At 36.8% G+C, this 17,049-nt stretch overlaps 1 protein-coding gene across 2 annotated transcripts in view; it reads right to left on the bottom strand.

Annotated features, from left to right (window-relative positions):
- Nucleotides 1–16,018, bottom strand: part of GDPD1 (glycerophosphodiester phosphodiesterase domain containing 1) — a 31,524-nt gene extending 15,506 nt beyond the window's left edge. The window contains exons 1-3 of one of the 2 annotated variants that reach the window (XM_004696007.2): nucleotides 15,739–16,018; nucleotides 9,582–9,624; nucleotides 2,761–2,896 (exon numbers count right to left, since the gene is read on the bottom strand). In XM_004696007.2, coding sequence (XP_004696064.2) covers nucleotides 2,761–2,896; nucleotides 9,582–9,624; nucleotides 15,739–15,892 — 333 coding nt within the window. In that variant the 5' untranslated portion in view covers nucleotides 15,893–16,018. The remainder of the gene's footprint in view (nucleotides 1–2,760; nucleotides 2,897–9,581; nucleotides 9,625–15,738) is intronic. The other variant, XM_012725998.1, reaches the window with a different exon arrangement.
- Between the last annotated feature and the right edge of the window lie 1,031 nt (nucleotides 16,019–17,049).

Below are 17,049 nucleotides of genomic sequence, written 5' to 3'. Positions count from 1 at the left end.
AAGTCTAAATACAATTCAACCTAACAAGCTAATAAGTTTTGGTAATGCTCAATAATGGTATACAACAAAAATCAGAATTCTACTAAGGGGTTTCCCTGTGGCAGCGGGATTAAGTCTCAGCACTATTATGCTATTGCCACTATGGCCTGAGTTTGATCCCAGCCAGGGTGCTAACTGACATATGGTGCAGCAGACTTCTCCTGTCTGGCCTGCCTCTCCCACTCTGTCTCTGGTGAATCCTCTCATCCCCTGCACCTCTGGTCGATTTCTACACCCCAGTTTTTGTGTGCATAAATAAATACATAAATTTTTAAAAATAGAATTCTACTAATATCAGACTTTTAGAGCTATTTTAAATACTTTTCAAAGCAAGCAGGTAATAAATAGCAACTTTCATATATATTAAGACACTATGATATTCCTAATATTTTACCAATTATTTCCCAGTTGAGAGGTTATTTAGGGAAATAATTTTAAATACAGAGAAAACTTTATAAAAATTCTTTTGAGAAAAATATAAACATTTTTATGTTTTTATAAATATATGTATCTTTTAAGTAACTTTAGGTATCTATAGAGAAAGTTTTATCTCAACAATATCTTTCAGTACAGTAAAAATATGGAACTAGTCAAATGTCCAAGAATAAAGGAAATGTTAAAAATACACATTCACTCGGCCCACCCTGGTGGCGCAGTGGGTTAAAGCACAGCACTAAGAAGCTGAAGCCACTTCCGCATCAGTTCGATTCCTGCCTGCCCGGGAGGTGACCACATGGTGTGGCAGACCTCTCCTGACCCACCCGCTGCTCCCCTCAGCAGTTTACTTGTCAATCTGCCTGTTCTGCTCCCCTCTCTGTCTCTGGTGAAGCCTCTCACCGTCCCTGCACCTCTGGCCTGTACTCCAGTTCTGTATGCACAAATAAATAAATTTTTTAAAAAAAGAAATAGCGATCCTTAAAAAAAAAATACACATTCACTCAATGAAATATTTATGAAAAATAAGCATGGACTCTGGAAAGATTAGATATGTATGATTCCAATTCTATAACATACGGAAAAAGACAAAACTATGGAGACAGTAGAAGGGTCAGTGGTTGTCAATGTTTATAGTGGTTGGAAGGATGATTAGGTGAGGCACAGAAAACTTTTAGGTCCATGAAACTATTCTGTATGATACTGTAATAACTGGATACATGGCAGTCTATGTTAGTCAAAATCACAGAACGTGCTACATGTAGCATGAACCCTAATGTAAACTATGGACTTTGGGTGATGATGATGTGCCATTACAGATTCAATTATAAGAAATTTACCACTGCGATGCAGGATGTTGAAAGTAAGGAAAGTTGTGCCTATGTGGAGTAAGAGGTTATATGAGAATTCTTTGTATTTTCTGTTCAATTTTGCTGTGAGCCTATTAAGTGCTCTAAAAAATTAAAGTCTATTAAAAAAAGCATGGAAAAATGTGTATAATGCCATGTTAGTGTTTAAAAACATGATATACATAATATACTGTGAGATCACAACTATAAACATATAGGTATACATACAGTTAGTATTCTATTGTTTTCTTTAAGTGATTAAAGCAGGCACTGTTTTGCAAACTAGTACTACCACAATAAAAAGAAAAAGCAATGTTAAATAAAAGCCACATTCATGGGCACAGTATTAAACATTTTATATGTTGCAAAAAATAGCTGTAAGCTATTTGGAAATACTAATATAAATAAATAATTGCAATTATATGGTTATAGTATGCAAGTAAATTCAAAGGGAGGCAAAATATCTGATTTTTAGTCATAAATAGTTATTTCACTGATTTGAAATTACTCAGAATTATATACTGTTGAGTATGTTTGTCACAGCATTGACCAATGGGGGATAGGATGGCACCAGAGTATGTGTGTCATCCTAATTCTCAAGTCAACCTTAGTTCTATTGCATCTAGTTGTGTATGAGACATGAAGTTTATATCACAAAATTCTACGACCATGCAGAATTAATACATGTCAACATACTCATATTTTGAAATAAATAAAACATTACAATCTGATAAAAAAATAGGCATTTTTTTCTTCCATTATCAATATTTACTATAACACAATACTGTGTATGCAAACTACTAACATAACATTTTAAGGGTATTTTTCTATACTTGAAGACTAAAGTTAATATATGCATATATTTAATCCAAATAAAATAAATTTTATAGTTTTACATTTGAGGACTTTGGTAATTTTGTTAAAAATGTATCAGAAGGGCCCTCCCAGGTGGCGCAGTGGGTTAAAGCACAGCACTAAGAAGCTTAAGCCACTTCTGCATGAGTTCGAGCCCTGCCTGCCCCGGAGGAGATCTACATGGCAAGGCAGACCTCTCCTGACCTGCCCGCTGCTCCCCTCAGCAGTGTACTTCGATGATCTGCCTGTCCTGCTTCCCTCTCTGTCTCTGGTGAATCCTCTCACCCTCTGCATCTCTGGCCTATACCCCAGCTCTATATGAATAAATAACTAAATCTTTAAAAAAAATGTATCAGAAAAAGTCTCCTAAAATATATCCATCAAAATATATATATATATCCATAGATGTATACAGTGAATACAAATTTTATTGGAAGTCAGGTTAGTTTTATGTTTCCTTTGACATTATTTGATCACTTATATTCATTTTTTATTATTGAAGCACCACATGGCATTCACTTTTTTAAAATATTACAGGTATTACTATCTATTAGATATTAGTTTATTATGTATTTTTACTTACACAGTATTTGAGATCAGAGATATTTACATTGATCCCAGTTGACCTTTTCAAATTCTCATCATGTGACACTACAACTTGTTCATCTTTTGTGATATGGCAGTCCAACTCCAGCATATCAGTTCCAATTGTAACTGCACTAAAGAAATAGAGAAGAGAATAACCTTCTAAACATAAACATTTAGGTTAATGCATCAGATAAAAGAATTTGGAGTTACAAAACAAAATAACAAAAAATTCATAACAATAAAATTTCTCCTTAACACTGTAATCTATTGTGATTTCTTGATGTGAATATATTCAAAGTGAATTTAGAATGAGAGGATCATGTTGCCTATTTTTTATAAACAGCTATCCTTAGCTCTGGCAACTCAGTATGATCTAAAGAACACTGGATCAAACTTGGGTACCAGTTTCTGCCTTCCCTATGATCTTGCTGTGTCACTTTAGGCAAGCAAATGTCTTTCTCTGAGCCTGCAGTTCCACATGTATAAAATGAAAAAACTGAAAAACAAGAAAAGGATGCTGGCTTTTGACACTTTAATTCCATATAGGATTAGAAGTCTAGTCAGAGCAATTAAACAAGCTTTAAAAAAAGGCACCCAAATTGGAAAGACATAAAAATAACTCTACTTACATAGGACATATGATCAACTAACAAACACACACACAAAAATTACTTTGACTACAGTTGATATTTTACAATAGCATTAGAAGAATAAAATACTTAGAGATTAATTTAAACAATGAGGAAAAACATTTGTACAAAGAAAGCTACAAACATTGCCAAAAGAAATTAAGAAGAAATACATAATAGAAAGAAATCTACATGTTTATGGACTGAGACACTTACTAATGGTAAAATGTAAATACTACATTGATGTATACATTTAATGCAATTCCTATCAAAATCCCAATGATTTTTTTTACAGAAATAGAAAAATCCATCCTAAATTCAAAGGGAATCTCAAGAATTTCCAAATAATCAAACCAGTCTTAAAAAAGAACACAATTGGGAAGCTGACATTTCCTGATTTCAGTACTTACTACAAAGCTACAATAATCACAACAATGTGGTAATGGCATAAAGGCAGACATACAGGCCAATGAGGCTGCATAGAGTCTAGAATTCTATAAATCCTCACACGTATGGTCAAATAATTTTTGACAAGGGTGAAGAGACCATTCAATGGGGGAAAAGGCAGTCTTTTCAATAAATGGAGCTCAGACAACAGAACATTAGTATGTAAGAGACTAACTCATTTCAAAAGTAAACTCAAAATGGATCAATGACCAAAACCTAAGATCTAGAACACATAAACTCCTAGAAGAAAGCAGTCAAGAAAAGATTCATGACATTGGACTGGCAACCATTTTTTTTTATATAAGGACAGACCACAAAAGAAAAAAAAATAGACAAGTTAGACCCTATGAACAAAATAAAAGGGAAAAATGGGAGAAAATGTCTGCAACCCATCTATTTAAAATACTTGCACCTAAATTGTATACCATGATATATGAGTTCTTAAAACTCAAAACCAAAAACAAATGTAAAAATGGACAAAGGATCTGAGTAGTGCATTTGACTGCACAAATGAGCAAAGGAGGGGCCTCCTTGGGACACAGGGGTTAAAGTCTGAGCACTGTCAAGCTATAGCCAGCCACTAGGCCAGACAGGAGTTCAATAAGCCCAGGAAGCTGACCCATAGTGCAGCAGACCTCTCCTGCCTCGTCCACTGCTTGCTCTCAGCGGTGTATTTCAGTAGCTCCACCTGTTTTGCTCCTCAGTCTGTCTCTGGTGAATCCTCTTACCCCTGGCACCTCTGGCCTACACCCAGTTCCTGTATGCACAAATAAATAAAATATAACCTTAAAAAAATTAGCAATGGAATTGAACAGCTATTTCTCCAAAGGATATGTTTCAATAAGCAAATGAAAAGATGCTCAACATCACCAAGCTAGAGAAATGAAATCAAAACTACAATGAGATTCCACATTGGGTGATGGTTATAAACAGGAACAGATTTGTTAAAAATGTAGGGCCCTCCCTGGTGGCACAGTGGGTTAAATCACAGCACTAAGAAGTTAAAGCCACTTCAGCACGAGCTCGATTCCCACCCACCCTGGAGGTGATCCACATGGCATGGCAGACCTCTCCTGACCGCCCGCTGCTCCCCTCAGCAGTGTACTTCCTCAGTCAGCCTGTTCTGCACCCCACTGTCTCTGCTGAATCCTCTCGCCACCCCTGCACCTCTGGCCTATATCCCAGTTCTGTATGCACAAATAAATAAATCTTTAAAAAAAAATGTATTGAAGCATCTGGGTGAAGCATGTGGTGGGGAATGGAAATTTATTGGGTAGTATGTTTACGATGTGTGCATTTTACTGAATGTGTATTATACACACTACAAGTACCATATTTCAAAGAATCTTCAAAGAATAAAGTATAAAAATTTAGCTGAATGAAAAGAGTAAGAAGTATGACTTCACTGATGTAAAATAAAGTTACACATAACTTATTTTAAAAGACCAGAAACTTGCCTCCCTGCAACAAGTTAAGCTGCAGCACCATCAAGCTATTCAAAGCCAGTGAAGCATAAGCTTGACCCCTGGCCAGGGAACTGACCCACATGGTGCAGCAGACCTCTTTTGTCTCTCCTGGTGGTCCCCTCAGCAGCATGTTTCAGTAGATCTATCTGTTCTGCTTCCCATTGTCTCTAGTGAATCCTCTCAGTCCCCCCCCACCCCCCGGCCTATACCCTCCACCTCTGTCCTCTCTGTCCTACACCCCCATTCTTTTTTTTTTTTTAAAGATTTTATTTATTTTTACATAGAAGTACTGGAGTAGTTTTTAAGATTTATTTGAAAAATATTTTCTATTTATTGTGCATTTACCTCTTATCACAAAATTATATAATAAATAAAAATTCAGATAGCTTTTCAGCCTTTTGGCTGAGATCAAGTGTAACTAGTAAAAATTTAAGCAATAAGTAAGTATATCTGGGACAATCCGTAAAAAATTATCTTAATGAAATCATTCCAAATTTGATAGACAAATAGAACACAGTGATGAAAGAAAAAAAATTATCATTTTGCCTTCAAATTTTTCCATAAATAGCAATATGCAAAAAAAAAAAAAGCAATATGCACCTATACTACTGAAACACCAAATATTTTATTAAGAATTTCTGACAAGTTAATGACAAATAAAAGAAAAAATTTAGGGACACCAAGGTTTCAACATTTCCAGAAAAAGAAATAAAAACTCTACTTCTAAAAGAAGATGTGAAATAATTTGAAACTCTTTAGAAACAAAGCTTAACAACTTAGACTCTTTGTTAAGGAACTTATTTTAATCTCCTTTATTCCTAACATGAGTATTCCCATTTCATAGACCAGATAATTAGTATTATATTATTTTCCCATTTAATAGATAATTAATATTGTATTAATTAATTATTCCAAAATATGAGAATCAGGTCACTAATTTTGATTCTCTGCCAACTTACACTTCCTGTTATTGCTAATACAATTTGCTTCTCTCTCTTACCATTCATGTTAATACCACAGGGATCAAGTTGTCCTATGGGTATCTACAAAGACAGCCTGGTTTAATAACCTAGTTTTATTAGCTCTTAAGAACCAGATTTTACATACTCAAGGGCTTAGTGACTGTGTAAGTGTATGTGTGTGTGTAATGAAATTCCTTAGTCCTTGCTTCTTTCTTTGGTAAGGTTTGTCTCCTTCACCTTTCTTCTGCTAATAATATTCTTTGTTCTTTTCCATATCTATTTTAGTAAGGAACTAGTGAGAGCTCAGTAGGCCCAGAGCTAGGTCTTAGTGAGTGGGAGATTAATAAGGTAAGATTCTTGCTCCCAAGCTATCACAGAATAATAATATTCATAACCCAAAGTGTTCATTAAAGCATTTTATAAGTATACAAAAGGGCTTATTATAAATTGTGAGATGCGGTTATATGTCAGTTCTAATGACTACTTTAGCTTCACTAGAACAGAATGAATCAATATTCCATATAGTAAGGCCCTTTCAATTTTCTAGACATACCTGGTCAATATATCCCCAAATCTTAATCTCAAACATTTCACATTTTAAAAGTATTTTTCTTCCTGTCTATTAAATGATAGTTCTTCTAGTCTTGGTATCTTCTCCATTTTCTAGTTAATCTTAACCAGGCTTCTTACAACAACTATCTACACTTACTTCAATTTCTTTTAGTTTTTATCTCCAACTCATGATAATATGCATTTTGAAATATACCTAAATATGTACATCATTATATTTACAAAATTATATCATTATATTTCTCTCTCCCTTAATTACTTATCTTATGAAGGATATTCTATACTTAAGTACAGTATCTGTCTTTTGCCAATTACATATAATTTTTTTTTTTTTTAAGATTTATTTGTGCATACAGAACTGGGGTACAGGCCAGAGGCTCAGGGGCGGCGAGAGGCTTCACCAGAGACACAGTGGGGAGCAGAACAGGCGGATCGATGAAGTACACTGCTGAGGGGAGCAGCAGGCAGGCCAGGAGAGGTCTGCCTCGCCATGTGGATCCCCTCCGGGGCAGGCGGGAACCGAACTGATGGGGAAGTGGCTTTAGCTTCTCAGTGTTGTGCTTTATTTAACCCGCTGCGCCACCAGGGAGGGCCCACATATAACCTTTTAAATATATGGCATCTTGAAAATGTATGTTTAAATTATTTTCTTGTTGCAGGTGAAGCAGACATGGTTTTTAAAAATCATCAAATTACCCTAGCAGTTAAAAAACAATAGGGCATTTGTAAGTCTTTTGATAGCAAGAACACTGATGCATAAAACAAAACAAAAATTATGAACAATAACAAAAAATTATTTTAAAGATTAAAGGTAAAGACTGAGTTAGGTTTTATATAAATTGCAAAGTAAATTAACAAGCAGCTGTACAAATAAAAACATCTAGCAAACACTAATAATATGGAAGTAATAGAAAGCCTCCAAAAAACTAGTTACAGAAAGTTACCACATAATGTTCCAAGAAGGTTGTGATAACTTTTCAATAACTACTGCTTGAATAAAGCAATATAAATAAACATTAGGAAAAATATAATGTCGTATATAGCAAGGAAAAACCATCTAGACTACACATTTCTTTAATAGCAAAAAAATTGTCAGAGGATCAAAATCTTCAAAGATAAAAAATACTTATGTAACATTCTTCCTTAAAAAGTAATTATTCTGGCCCTCCCTGGTGGCGCAGCGGGTTAAAGCACAGCACTGAGAATCTAAAGCCACTTCCTCATGAGTTCGATTCCCGCCTGCCCCGGAGGTGACCACATGGCCTGGCAGACCTCTCCTGACCCGCCCGCTGCTCCCCTCAGCAGTGTACTTCGTCGATCTGCCTGTTCTGTTCCCCACTCTGTCTCTGGTGAAGCCTCTCACCGCCCCTGATCCTCTGGCCTGTACCCCAGTTCTGTATGCACAAATAAATAAATCTTTAAAAAAAAAAAAAAGTATTTATTCTTAGAAATAGCTTAGCCCACAACCCAATGTTTTAATTTTGTAAATATGGGTCGCTGGTCAAAACTTTAACAAAAACATGGAGGAAAATTTATAAAATAATAATATATATCAAACATAAAGAATGCTAAAATCACTCATATTTATGAGTATTTTCTACTGAAGTCATATATATCATCCCAGAAAACAAATATTTAATAAATGATAGCAGTGTGTCTATGTGGAGATTGTATACATAAAATTTTCACATATGTATATATAGGTATGTTACATATATATGTATATATGTCTGTTGGTATAATGATAGCTAGCTAGTCAGCTTGTTGATCTTAGTGGAGAAGATGACTAATTTTATTTAATTTAAAGTATTCTGTTTCATTTTCTGTGACAGGAGTTAAGATTTGCTTTTGAGATTACAGTCAGAAAGCATTGTATTACAGAAGAGGAAGAGTGAACAATGACACATACAGGATGGGATTTAGATGAAACTAGAATATGGAGAAACAGTATCTTTGAAACTGATTATAGGAAAAATAATCTCTAAGGAGTCCTCGTATGATGAGAAGTAGAACAAAAACTTAAGCCAAATTCTCCTAATTTTTCAGCCCTACTTACTTAATAGATTACTCAAAAATTAGACAAAATGTTATTTCTTACTAAAAATGGGATTTAACTTTTCACATTCTCTGTCTTAGTTTTCAGAGACAAGGAGACATCATTACCACAGACTGATGATAATCATTTAAAACAGAGAACAATATATCAATTAGCTTTCAATCCCATCTCTCCTGCTGCTTCTGAGAGATGTTCTAAAAGTTAGCTATATCAAACATGAATAATTTACAAATAAAAAAACATTTATTTACTTATTTTTTAAAATAAAATAAAAACTTTTAAGGTGTCAAAAAAGAAAGGCCAGATTATAGGTTCAGGTCTGTACAAGAATTACTGGGTAGACACATAATCCTATTCATAAACAACAGCCAATATAACAGTTGTTTCATTTTCTCTTTCTCTCCAAGACTAATTAGCATTACACACAGTGTGTTCCTTGTTACAAATGTCTTCTTTCAGCTTTGGAACTATAGTATCTTTTGATTATCCAAAACTGATCCAGGTTTTCAGCTATGCAGAAGCTGAACATTCTCAGTTAATACTTCAGATTAATTAAATAAAAAGTGATTTTAATAAAATAGAAACACCTATCACAAATGGATGCTGCATGTGTACTACCTTCACTTTGTAAGTCAGCATTACTTTAAAGATTAACTATACGAGAAAATACCTTTTTATGTACTTACTGCTGAAAGGCTGCCATCGTATTCTCCAAATTTTCTCCAGCTCCTGCAAAAACATTAAACTTCATTTACTTAGCAACATTTTATTTTCCAGAAATTCATTTTAATTAGACACATCTAGTGAAAGTTCATACTTATATCTTATTTAGGCATTTCAAGTGTTTTTATTTTTTCAAGATTTATTTATTTATGCATACAGAACTGGGGTACAGGCCAGAGATGCAGGAGCAGTGAGAGGCTTCACCAGAGACAGAGTGGGGAGCAGAACAGCCAGACTGACCAAGTACACTGTTGAGGAGAGCAACGGGTGAGACAGGAAAGGTCTGCTGCACCATGTAGATCACCTCTTTGCAGGGGGATCGAACTCATGCTGAAGTGGCTGCGGCTAGTTTCACAGTGCTGTCCTTTAACCAGTTGTGCCACCAGGGAGGGCCCAATATTTCAAGTGTTTTAAGGAGTGTACTGGTATTTTGAAATACAGTTACACTAAGAAGAATTAAAAGATCAAAACATAGCCACAGGAACTCAGGAGGGTTAGAAGAAGGTAAATGTGACTTAAGTTGTAGTATTTGTTTGTCAGAGGAGGACAGAAAGCAATGTGGTACAAATATACCTCCTCATTGTGGGTGCTTTGGTAAAAGGAGAGCTATGGTCACTATACCTAGAGGGGAGAAGGGATCCTATACTGTCAAAACACCATCATCTAATTTGGTATGACGCAAAAGTTTTGTACAAATAGTTAATTTATATGTACTCCAAACTGAAATTTACTAAAATTACTACTACATGAAAGATATTCATAAGTAAAGTTACCTTTTTAAAAACTGAGTGACAAATAAACACAAGGCCTACTAGTATATTTCCTACCTTTGCTTTTATTTGTGCTAGTGTATTTTTTGTCCACTATTACTTTGCATGCATCAATGCAAATGTGAACAAAGTGAAACAGGTAAATAATGTCTTATGGAAACTGTCTTGACCTTGCAGACAACCAGGAATCCACAGACCACATTCAAAAACCACTGGCTTAAGTAAACAAAGATAATGAAAGTCAGAGGCATGTTTACCTCTAGGGATGGAAGAGGATAGACAGAGAAGGGAATTTTATGGGATTTTATAAAAAGTCTATATTTTGATTTGATTGGTGGTTACTTGGGTGCAAACATACAATTTTTTTTAATTGAGCTGTAGATGTAGTAATACTACTACATGCAAGCTAGCCTTATTATTTTTTATCTTATAATATTTTATCCTAGTATATTCATCTATATCCTAACCAGGCTTTTGAAGGCAAATGTTTAGGGAAACATCTACTTCCCAGGACCTGTTCCCATCTAGTAAAGGAAAATTGCATTCTAGTCCCTAGTAAGGGGAAAGAATGGAAGGAACACTTTAAACCATTCTTCATTCCTTCATCTACTCATTACATAGGAGCAAAAGTGACTTAGGAGAAAGAGTTATCTGTGCATCTGTGACTCAATACTTCACTAGTTTACTCTTAATTTTAAGTGGCCCACTCCCAGAAGAAACAAAATTTCTGCTAATCTGTAAAGTCTGCCAAGCAGGCCCAGCAAGGAAAAAGCCTCCAGTTTTAATATTAAGTTCAACATGGAAAGTTATTATGGAGTCTATAATGTAGTCACTCCATTAGTGACAAAGTTAACTGCATATTTCTAAACTGGTTACAAACTGGGAAAGGAAAAGAAAGCAGTGTTATCAATTAGCCTTTTCAAATTCTAAAAGCAAGAACTTTGTTATATACATCTTTAAGAATAATAATCTACAAAATAGTGTTTAATAAATATTTTTGGACATTTTAATGTAAATTTGTATGTGAATAAATTGTGCTAGAAATAATGATATCTGAAATTCATTTCAAAATAATCTCAGTGAGTATGGGCAGGGATACAGAAGAAACCAGACTGGGTATTAGTTAATAATTGTTTTTGGGTTCAAGGAGTCTTACTGCTTTTGTTTATGTTTGTAATGTCTATATTTGAAAAAATACAAAACACGCTTGTTTCATGTTTGATTTGGAGAAAAGGGAGCTGACCCACATGTGCAGCAGACTTCTCCTGAACACCCACTGCCCTCCTTAGCAGTGTTATTTCGGTACATATACCTGTTCTGCTCTGTCTCTGGTGGATCCTTTCATCCCCCACACATCTGGCCTGTACCCCAGTTCTTGTATGCATAAATAAATCATTAAAAGTAAATAAATTAAATAAAATCTTGACAACCATGATAAACAATACTATTCCCAGAAAAAAAAAAGGATGAAATTAAAATAGCTAACAAGAGAAACAAATTCAAGTATAAGCATATGACTTCAGATCCCACTCTTTTCACTTGTAACTAAGCTGACATTCACGTAACACCTTTATTTCAATTTTACAGGGAAGTTACTCATAATGGTGCTTAATTCCACATTCTGCTATTTGCTTATTACAAAGCTTGATGCTAAATTCCACAGTGATAATACCCACAAATTACTTGTTAGATTCATATGGTGAAAGCCTGGAGAGTAACTAAGGGACTAATTAAGAGGGATGCAAGTCCCTCTCCAAGGAATTATTTGGTACTAGCTCTCCTTTCATGAAAGAGTTTGAATTTCTTTCCTTTCCAATTATCATCACATCATTCATAAAAAAAACACTTGCCGCTAATTTTTCTTTTCCTTTAATAAGCAGCTTATCTACTGTCTGACTTTACTAATAATCACCATACACAGAAATGGAAGTTTAATTTTTAATTAGTTATAAAGTTAATTAATTATGAAACATGGAAGCGAATGAATATCACAGATTTACTGGCTGCCGTAATATGATTTGTTCATAATTCCTCTACCTACGTCCTCCTGCCTATCTCCTTACAAGTTTACATTTTTCACATCTTTGAGAAAACCTTCTTTGAAAATTCCCAATCTACTTTATAGAATCACCATGTATTTTCTAATTTGTCCTTATATATTGTATTTTCCTTTCATATAGTGCTTCATAACTACTTGTTGATAAATCTCTTTTCCCCCAACAATGTTTATTGTTATTGGTAAATTTCTGATAGGACAGGAAATGGAAATATGCCTTTTTTGCTTGTTCAAATCTGTAAATTATGTAAACCAGGGCTCCCCAGGTGGCACAAGGGATTAAGCTCAGCACTATGAAGCTACCACTGCACCACGAGTTTGATCCCTGGCCAAGGAGCTAAACCACATGGTGTAGCAGACCTCTCCTATCTCACCAGCTGCTCCCTTCAGCAGTGTATTTCAGTAGATCTGCCTGTTCTGCTTTCCATTCTGTCTCGGGTGAATCCTCTCAACCCTGTCCTCAACCCCTTGCACCTCTGGCCTACAGTACTCTTTGTGGCTATAAATAAATACAATAAATGTTTTAAAAAATAAATTCTGTAGGGCTCTCCCTAGTGGTGCAATGGGTTAAAGCATCACATTATGAAGCTCTCCAAAGCCACTGCAGCAAGAGTTCAATCCCCTCCCCTGCCAGGGAGCTAACCCACATGGCCCAGCAGACCTCTCATGACCCACCCACCGCCCCCCCCAGCAATGTGCTTCGTCACTCTGCCTGTTCTGCTCCCCACTCTGTCTCTGGTGAATTCTCTCACTGTCCCTGCACCCCTAGCTTGTACCCCAGTTCTGTATGCATAAGTAATTCTTTAAAAAAACTTTTTAGAAACTATTTTTCCCTTTTTTCATTTATGTTTTCCACTATTTCTATGGTCAACAATAATAACTGAATTCAAATCTACATAATATTAATAAAATTCATAATTTCATATAGAAATTTTTAAAATGGCCTTTGAGGGTACTGCTTGCTCTCTAGTACATCTTTGGTACAATAGCTATTTCATCAATACATTGTAATTATAAAATTGTTCTCTGGTCAAATTAATTTAGGAAACACATGGGAAGTATCTAGTATACAGAAAACAATTAAAAAACAACAAATTATAACTTTTTAATGATATATTAGCATCTGTTCTAGAGGCTAGAGTCATAAGCACTAATAAAATCTGAAACCTGCCCTGAGGAACTCTGTCTAGTAAGTGAAGCAGATGTATTAACATATTCTATCATAATGCTTTAAAGAGGTAAGAACAAAGCAAGCCCAGAGCATTTAATTTTTGAAACATTACAGTATTTTCCATTTTTGTGGACAGGGCCTCCCTGATGGTGTAGGGGTTAAAGTGCACTATGAAGCTATCGAAGTCACTGCAACAAGAGTTCGATCCTGGGCGCTGACCTACAAGGCACAGCAGACCTTTCCTGTCTTGCCTGCTTCTCCCCTCAGCAGTATATTTCAATCTATCTGCCTGTTCTTCTCTCCATCCTGTCTGGTGAATCCTCTCACCCCCCCTTCCACTTTTGGCTTTTCCCCCGTTTTTTTTTTCCTTAATTAATTAATTTTTTAAAAAATTATCTCGAGAAAATATCTTTGCAGAATTTCCAATAATAAATGAGAATTGGAGATGTAGCATATCCTGGCTTTAATATCTGTTACATTCATCTAGTGCACTTTCTTTTTTTGTTGTTCTCTTTTGTTTGCTTTCTAAAAAGTCCATAATTTCTTACCTGTACGGAGTATTGGTCCAAATTTCAAATATTAACACGTACTTCTTCTAAAATAAAATTTAGATTATCCGTAACAGTTTAGATAGCTTATTTTAGAGGATCTAGTTTTGTTCATTTACTATATTTTGAAAGTACTTTTCCTCTTTTTTAATCAGTTAACTCAAATGCAACATGTCCTGCCTATCCCCAGGGTAATAATACCATCACTGAAAATTGCCTCCATGGCAACAACTTAAGTACTGAAAATTGGGTTTGGCTTTAATGCCACAGTAATCAAGTGTCATTCTACAGTTCAATTATGTATCTGTTAAAATACAGATGAACTAAGCAAGCATTAATATGGCATTTGGCTGGTGACTCCTTAAAACCTTTGTTGGTTTTCATCAGTGGGAGACTATCAGAGTTACTGAAGTCATTTCTTTAAAACTACATTTAGCTGGTAAAACTATGCAGATTATACAGAAAGATGATAATCTTTTTCTGTGATATTTCAAACCTTATTCCTGACAATTCTTACTAGGATACTAAATCAAGTTTTAGACTGAAAACCAATAATTATCTGAAATTTCAGGTATTAAGACTGCAAATTTCAAGCGAATTTAAACTAGGTTGTCATTCATCTCTGAAGAACCGTTAAAATTGATTGAAATAATACCACTTTATAGAATTCAATGTATCACTTTTGAAATAAAAGACACTAAGAGGCTAAGGTTTGGCCTGCTGTCTGGGAAACAAGAGGGTGAATTATCTAGGCTCCAGCAAGTCATTTTTCCAAAACAGAAATATTTTTCTTGAAACAATACTCTCCTGTCATAAACTAAGTAATTTTTTGTCTTTGGAAATCCACATGTCATAGCTGGGTGCAGGGTGGGGCTAAGAAAACAGGTACACGGTCTGCATCCTTCAAGACGCTCCAGTTTCTGTCCCAATTCAGCCCAAACTCTTACTTGTGACCTTGGGACATGCCCCCGGCGCTGGGGCTCAGTTTCCCTTTCTTCTCAATTATCAGTGCTCAGAGAGCGGGGGCTGAGGGTGGGGGGCGTCCCCAGAGACTGCAGACATGAGGCTGCAGCAAACTCCAGGTTCACGCATTTCGTCAGCCCTGGAAGCTCGCTGCTCGGGGTCTCCCCACAAGCTCAGCCACTGACTCGCTCCGAACAGTCAGCTCCCGGTTCCCGGGTTCTGGACCCCCTGCTGTGCCCGGCCGAGCCCCGTCGTGCCTCGCTGACAAAAACGGAGCTACCACTCATCCTTCCTCCTGTCCAGAAACACCCCCTCTACCCTTCATTTTTACCCGGGTCCTTCCCACTTCAGAGAACCCCTGACACAGCTGCATTCGAGAGAGCCCCACCTTGGCTCCGTCAAAAGACCCCCTGCTCCCCCTGGAGACTCTTCACATCGCCTTAGCCTCCCGGGAAGCTCTCTTTTCACACATCCCCATTCTTCCTCGAACTCTCACGTATATTCTACCCGCCCGCCTTTGCGGAGCTCCAAGGATCCTCAGCTCTAGTCAGGAAAAAATTTTTAAAAAGCCTCCCCCACCTCCGCCATTGGGTTCTGAGGACCCCTTCTCACCTCCACGGTGAGATATGTGTTTACAGAGGAATCGCTGCTTCTTTCTCTGGTGCAACAAGGTCGGGTATTTGAGCAACAAGAACGAAGTCACCAAGTACCCTCCAAGGGTGGAGAGAAGGTAAAGAGCCGCGGTGGACGACATCTCAGTCACCATGTGGGAAATCTCCCACCTCCCGGCCTTCAGAACTCCGCTGTGGCGGTCGCAACGGCTGCGGCGGCGGCGGTTCGAGAGCTACTCGCCCCCAGCCGGCGGCGGCAGCGCAGCGCACTTGTCCGCGCCAGCCCCCCGCGCAGGCGCAGCTGGACCTTAGCGCCAGAGCAACAAAGGGGCTCCGGTACGCAGGCGCGCTTGGGCTGCTGCGGAGGAACCTGCTGTGGTCTGTAGCGAGCCTGTCACCTAGCTTCGTGGTCAGACTTCAGCGCTTCAAAGAGCCTCCGAAAGGAGACGAACGCCTGTCAGCTTGTCTATGCCGCCGCCATCACTGAGGGAGAAGAGGCCGTTCAAGAATAGCCTTCAGAAAGGACTGTCAAAATTAGAAAAGCCACATCGGAAAGAAAAGATTCCGGGGCTTAATTTAGCCCCTGCACTATGAAGGTAGAGAGAACAGTTGCCAATGGAGGAGTTAAAACCTATTGAACAATAAACCCCATCCATTTGTCTGGCCCATAGAGAACTTTTCCTTTAGCCACAACGGAAATGATGGACGGGCTTCTCTTTCTTTTCACTGTGAAAATGCAATTCTCATGCCAGAAATACTCGATTTAGAAGAACATTTAAAATAAGGAAAGGTTGGTAAGGCTACAGTTATTGCTCAAAAGCCTTAGAAACAGTGTTAGAGGAACAACCTGGTTGGGAGAGTAAAATTAATTAGCAGTGCTAAGGAAACTGAGATTTGAACAACATTGCCTTGGTAAGGATTAAGGAAAGTATTTGTTTAGGGCTGTCAAGCTATATTGTATGGATCAGCTGATGTGCAGGGTTTTGTTTCCCTTTTCCCAAATCTCAGCAGATAGCAAGTTTTCTTAAATTTGGCAACTTCTATTTATAATGAGTAAAACCTGTATATGTTAAATAATACTTGGGGAAAGTCTACAGAAGTAAGAATACTTCACTCTCAAATATAGAGGCACCCATGGCTTAGCAGGTGGTAATTTGAATTTAGAACCAGTACAATCTGAATGAATGGGCTTTCTCATTTAGTTTAAGCCTGTTTCCACATCCATAGAATGGGTATAATAAAAAATCTAACCTCATAAAGGTATTTTGAAAATCTAATACAGACATTAGAGTCCCCCAGGTAAGGAAAGCAT

This window comes from Condylura cristata, unplaced genomic scaffold, assembly GCF_000260355.1.
Source record: "Condylura cristata isolate star-nosed mole 26May11 unplaced genomic scaffold, ConCri1.0 scaffold00017, whole genome shotgun sequence".
NCBI lineage: Eukaryota > Metazoa > Chordata > Mammalia > Eulipotyphla > Talpidae > Condylura > Condylura cristata.
Note: the sequence above shows the minus strand (reverse complement) of the source record. Positions and strands in the feature narration are given on the sequence as shown.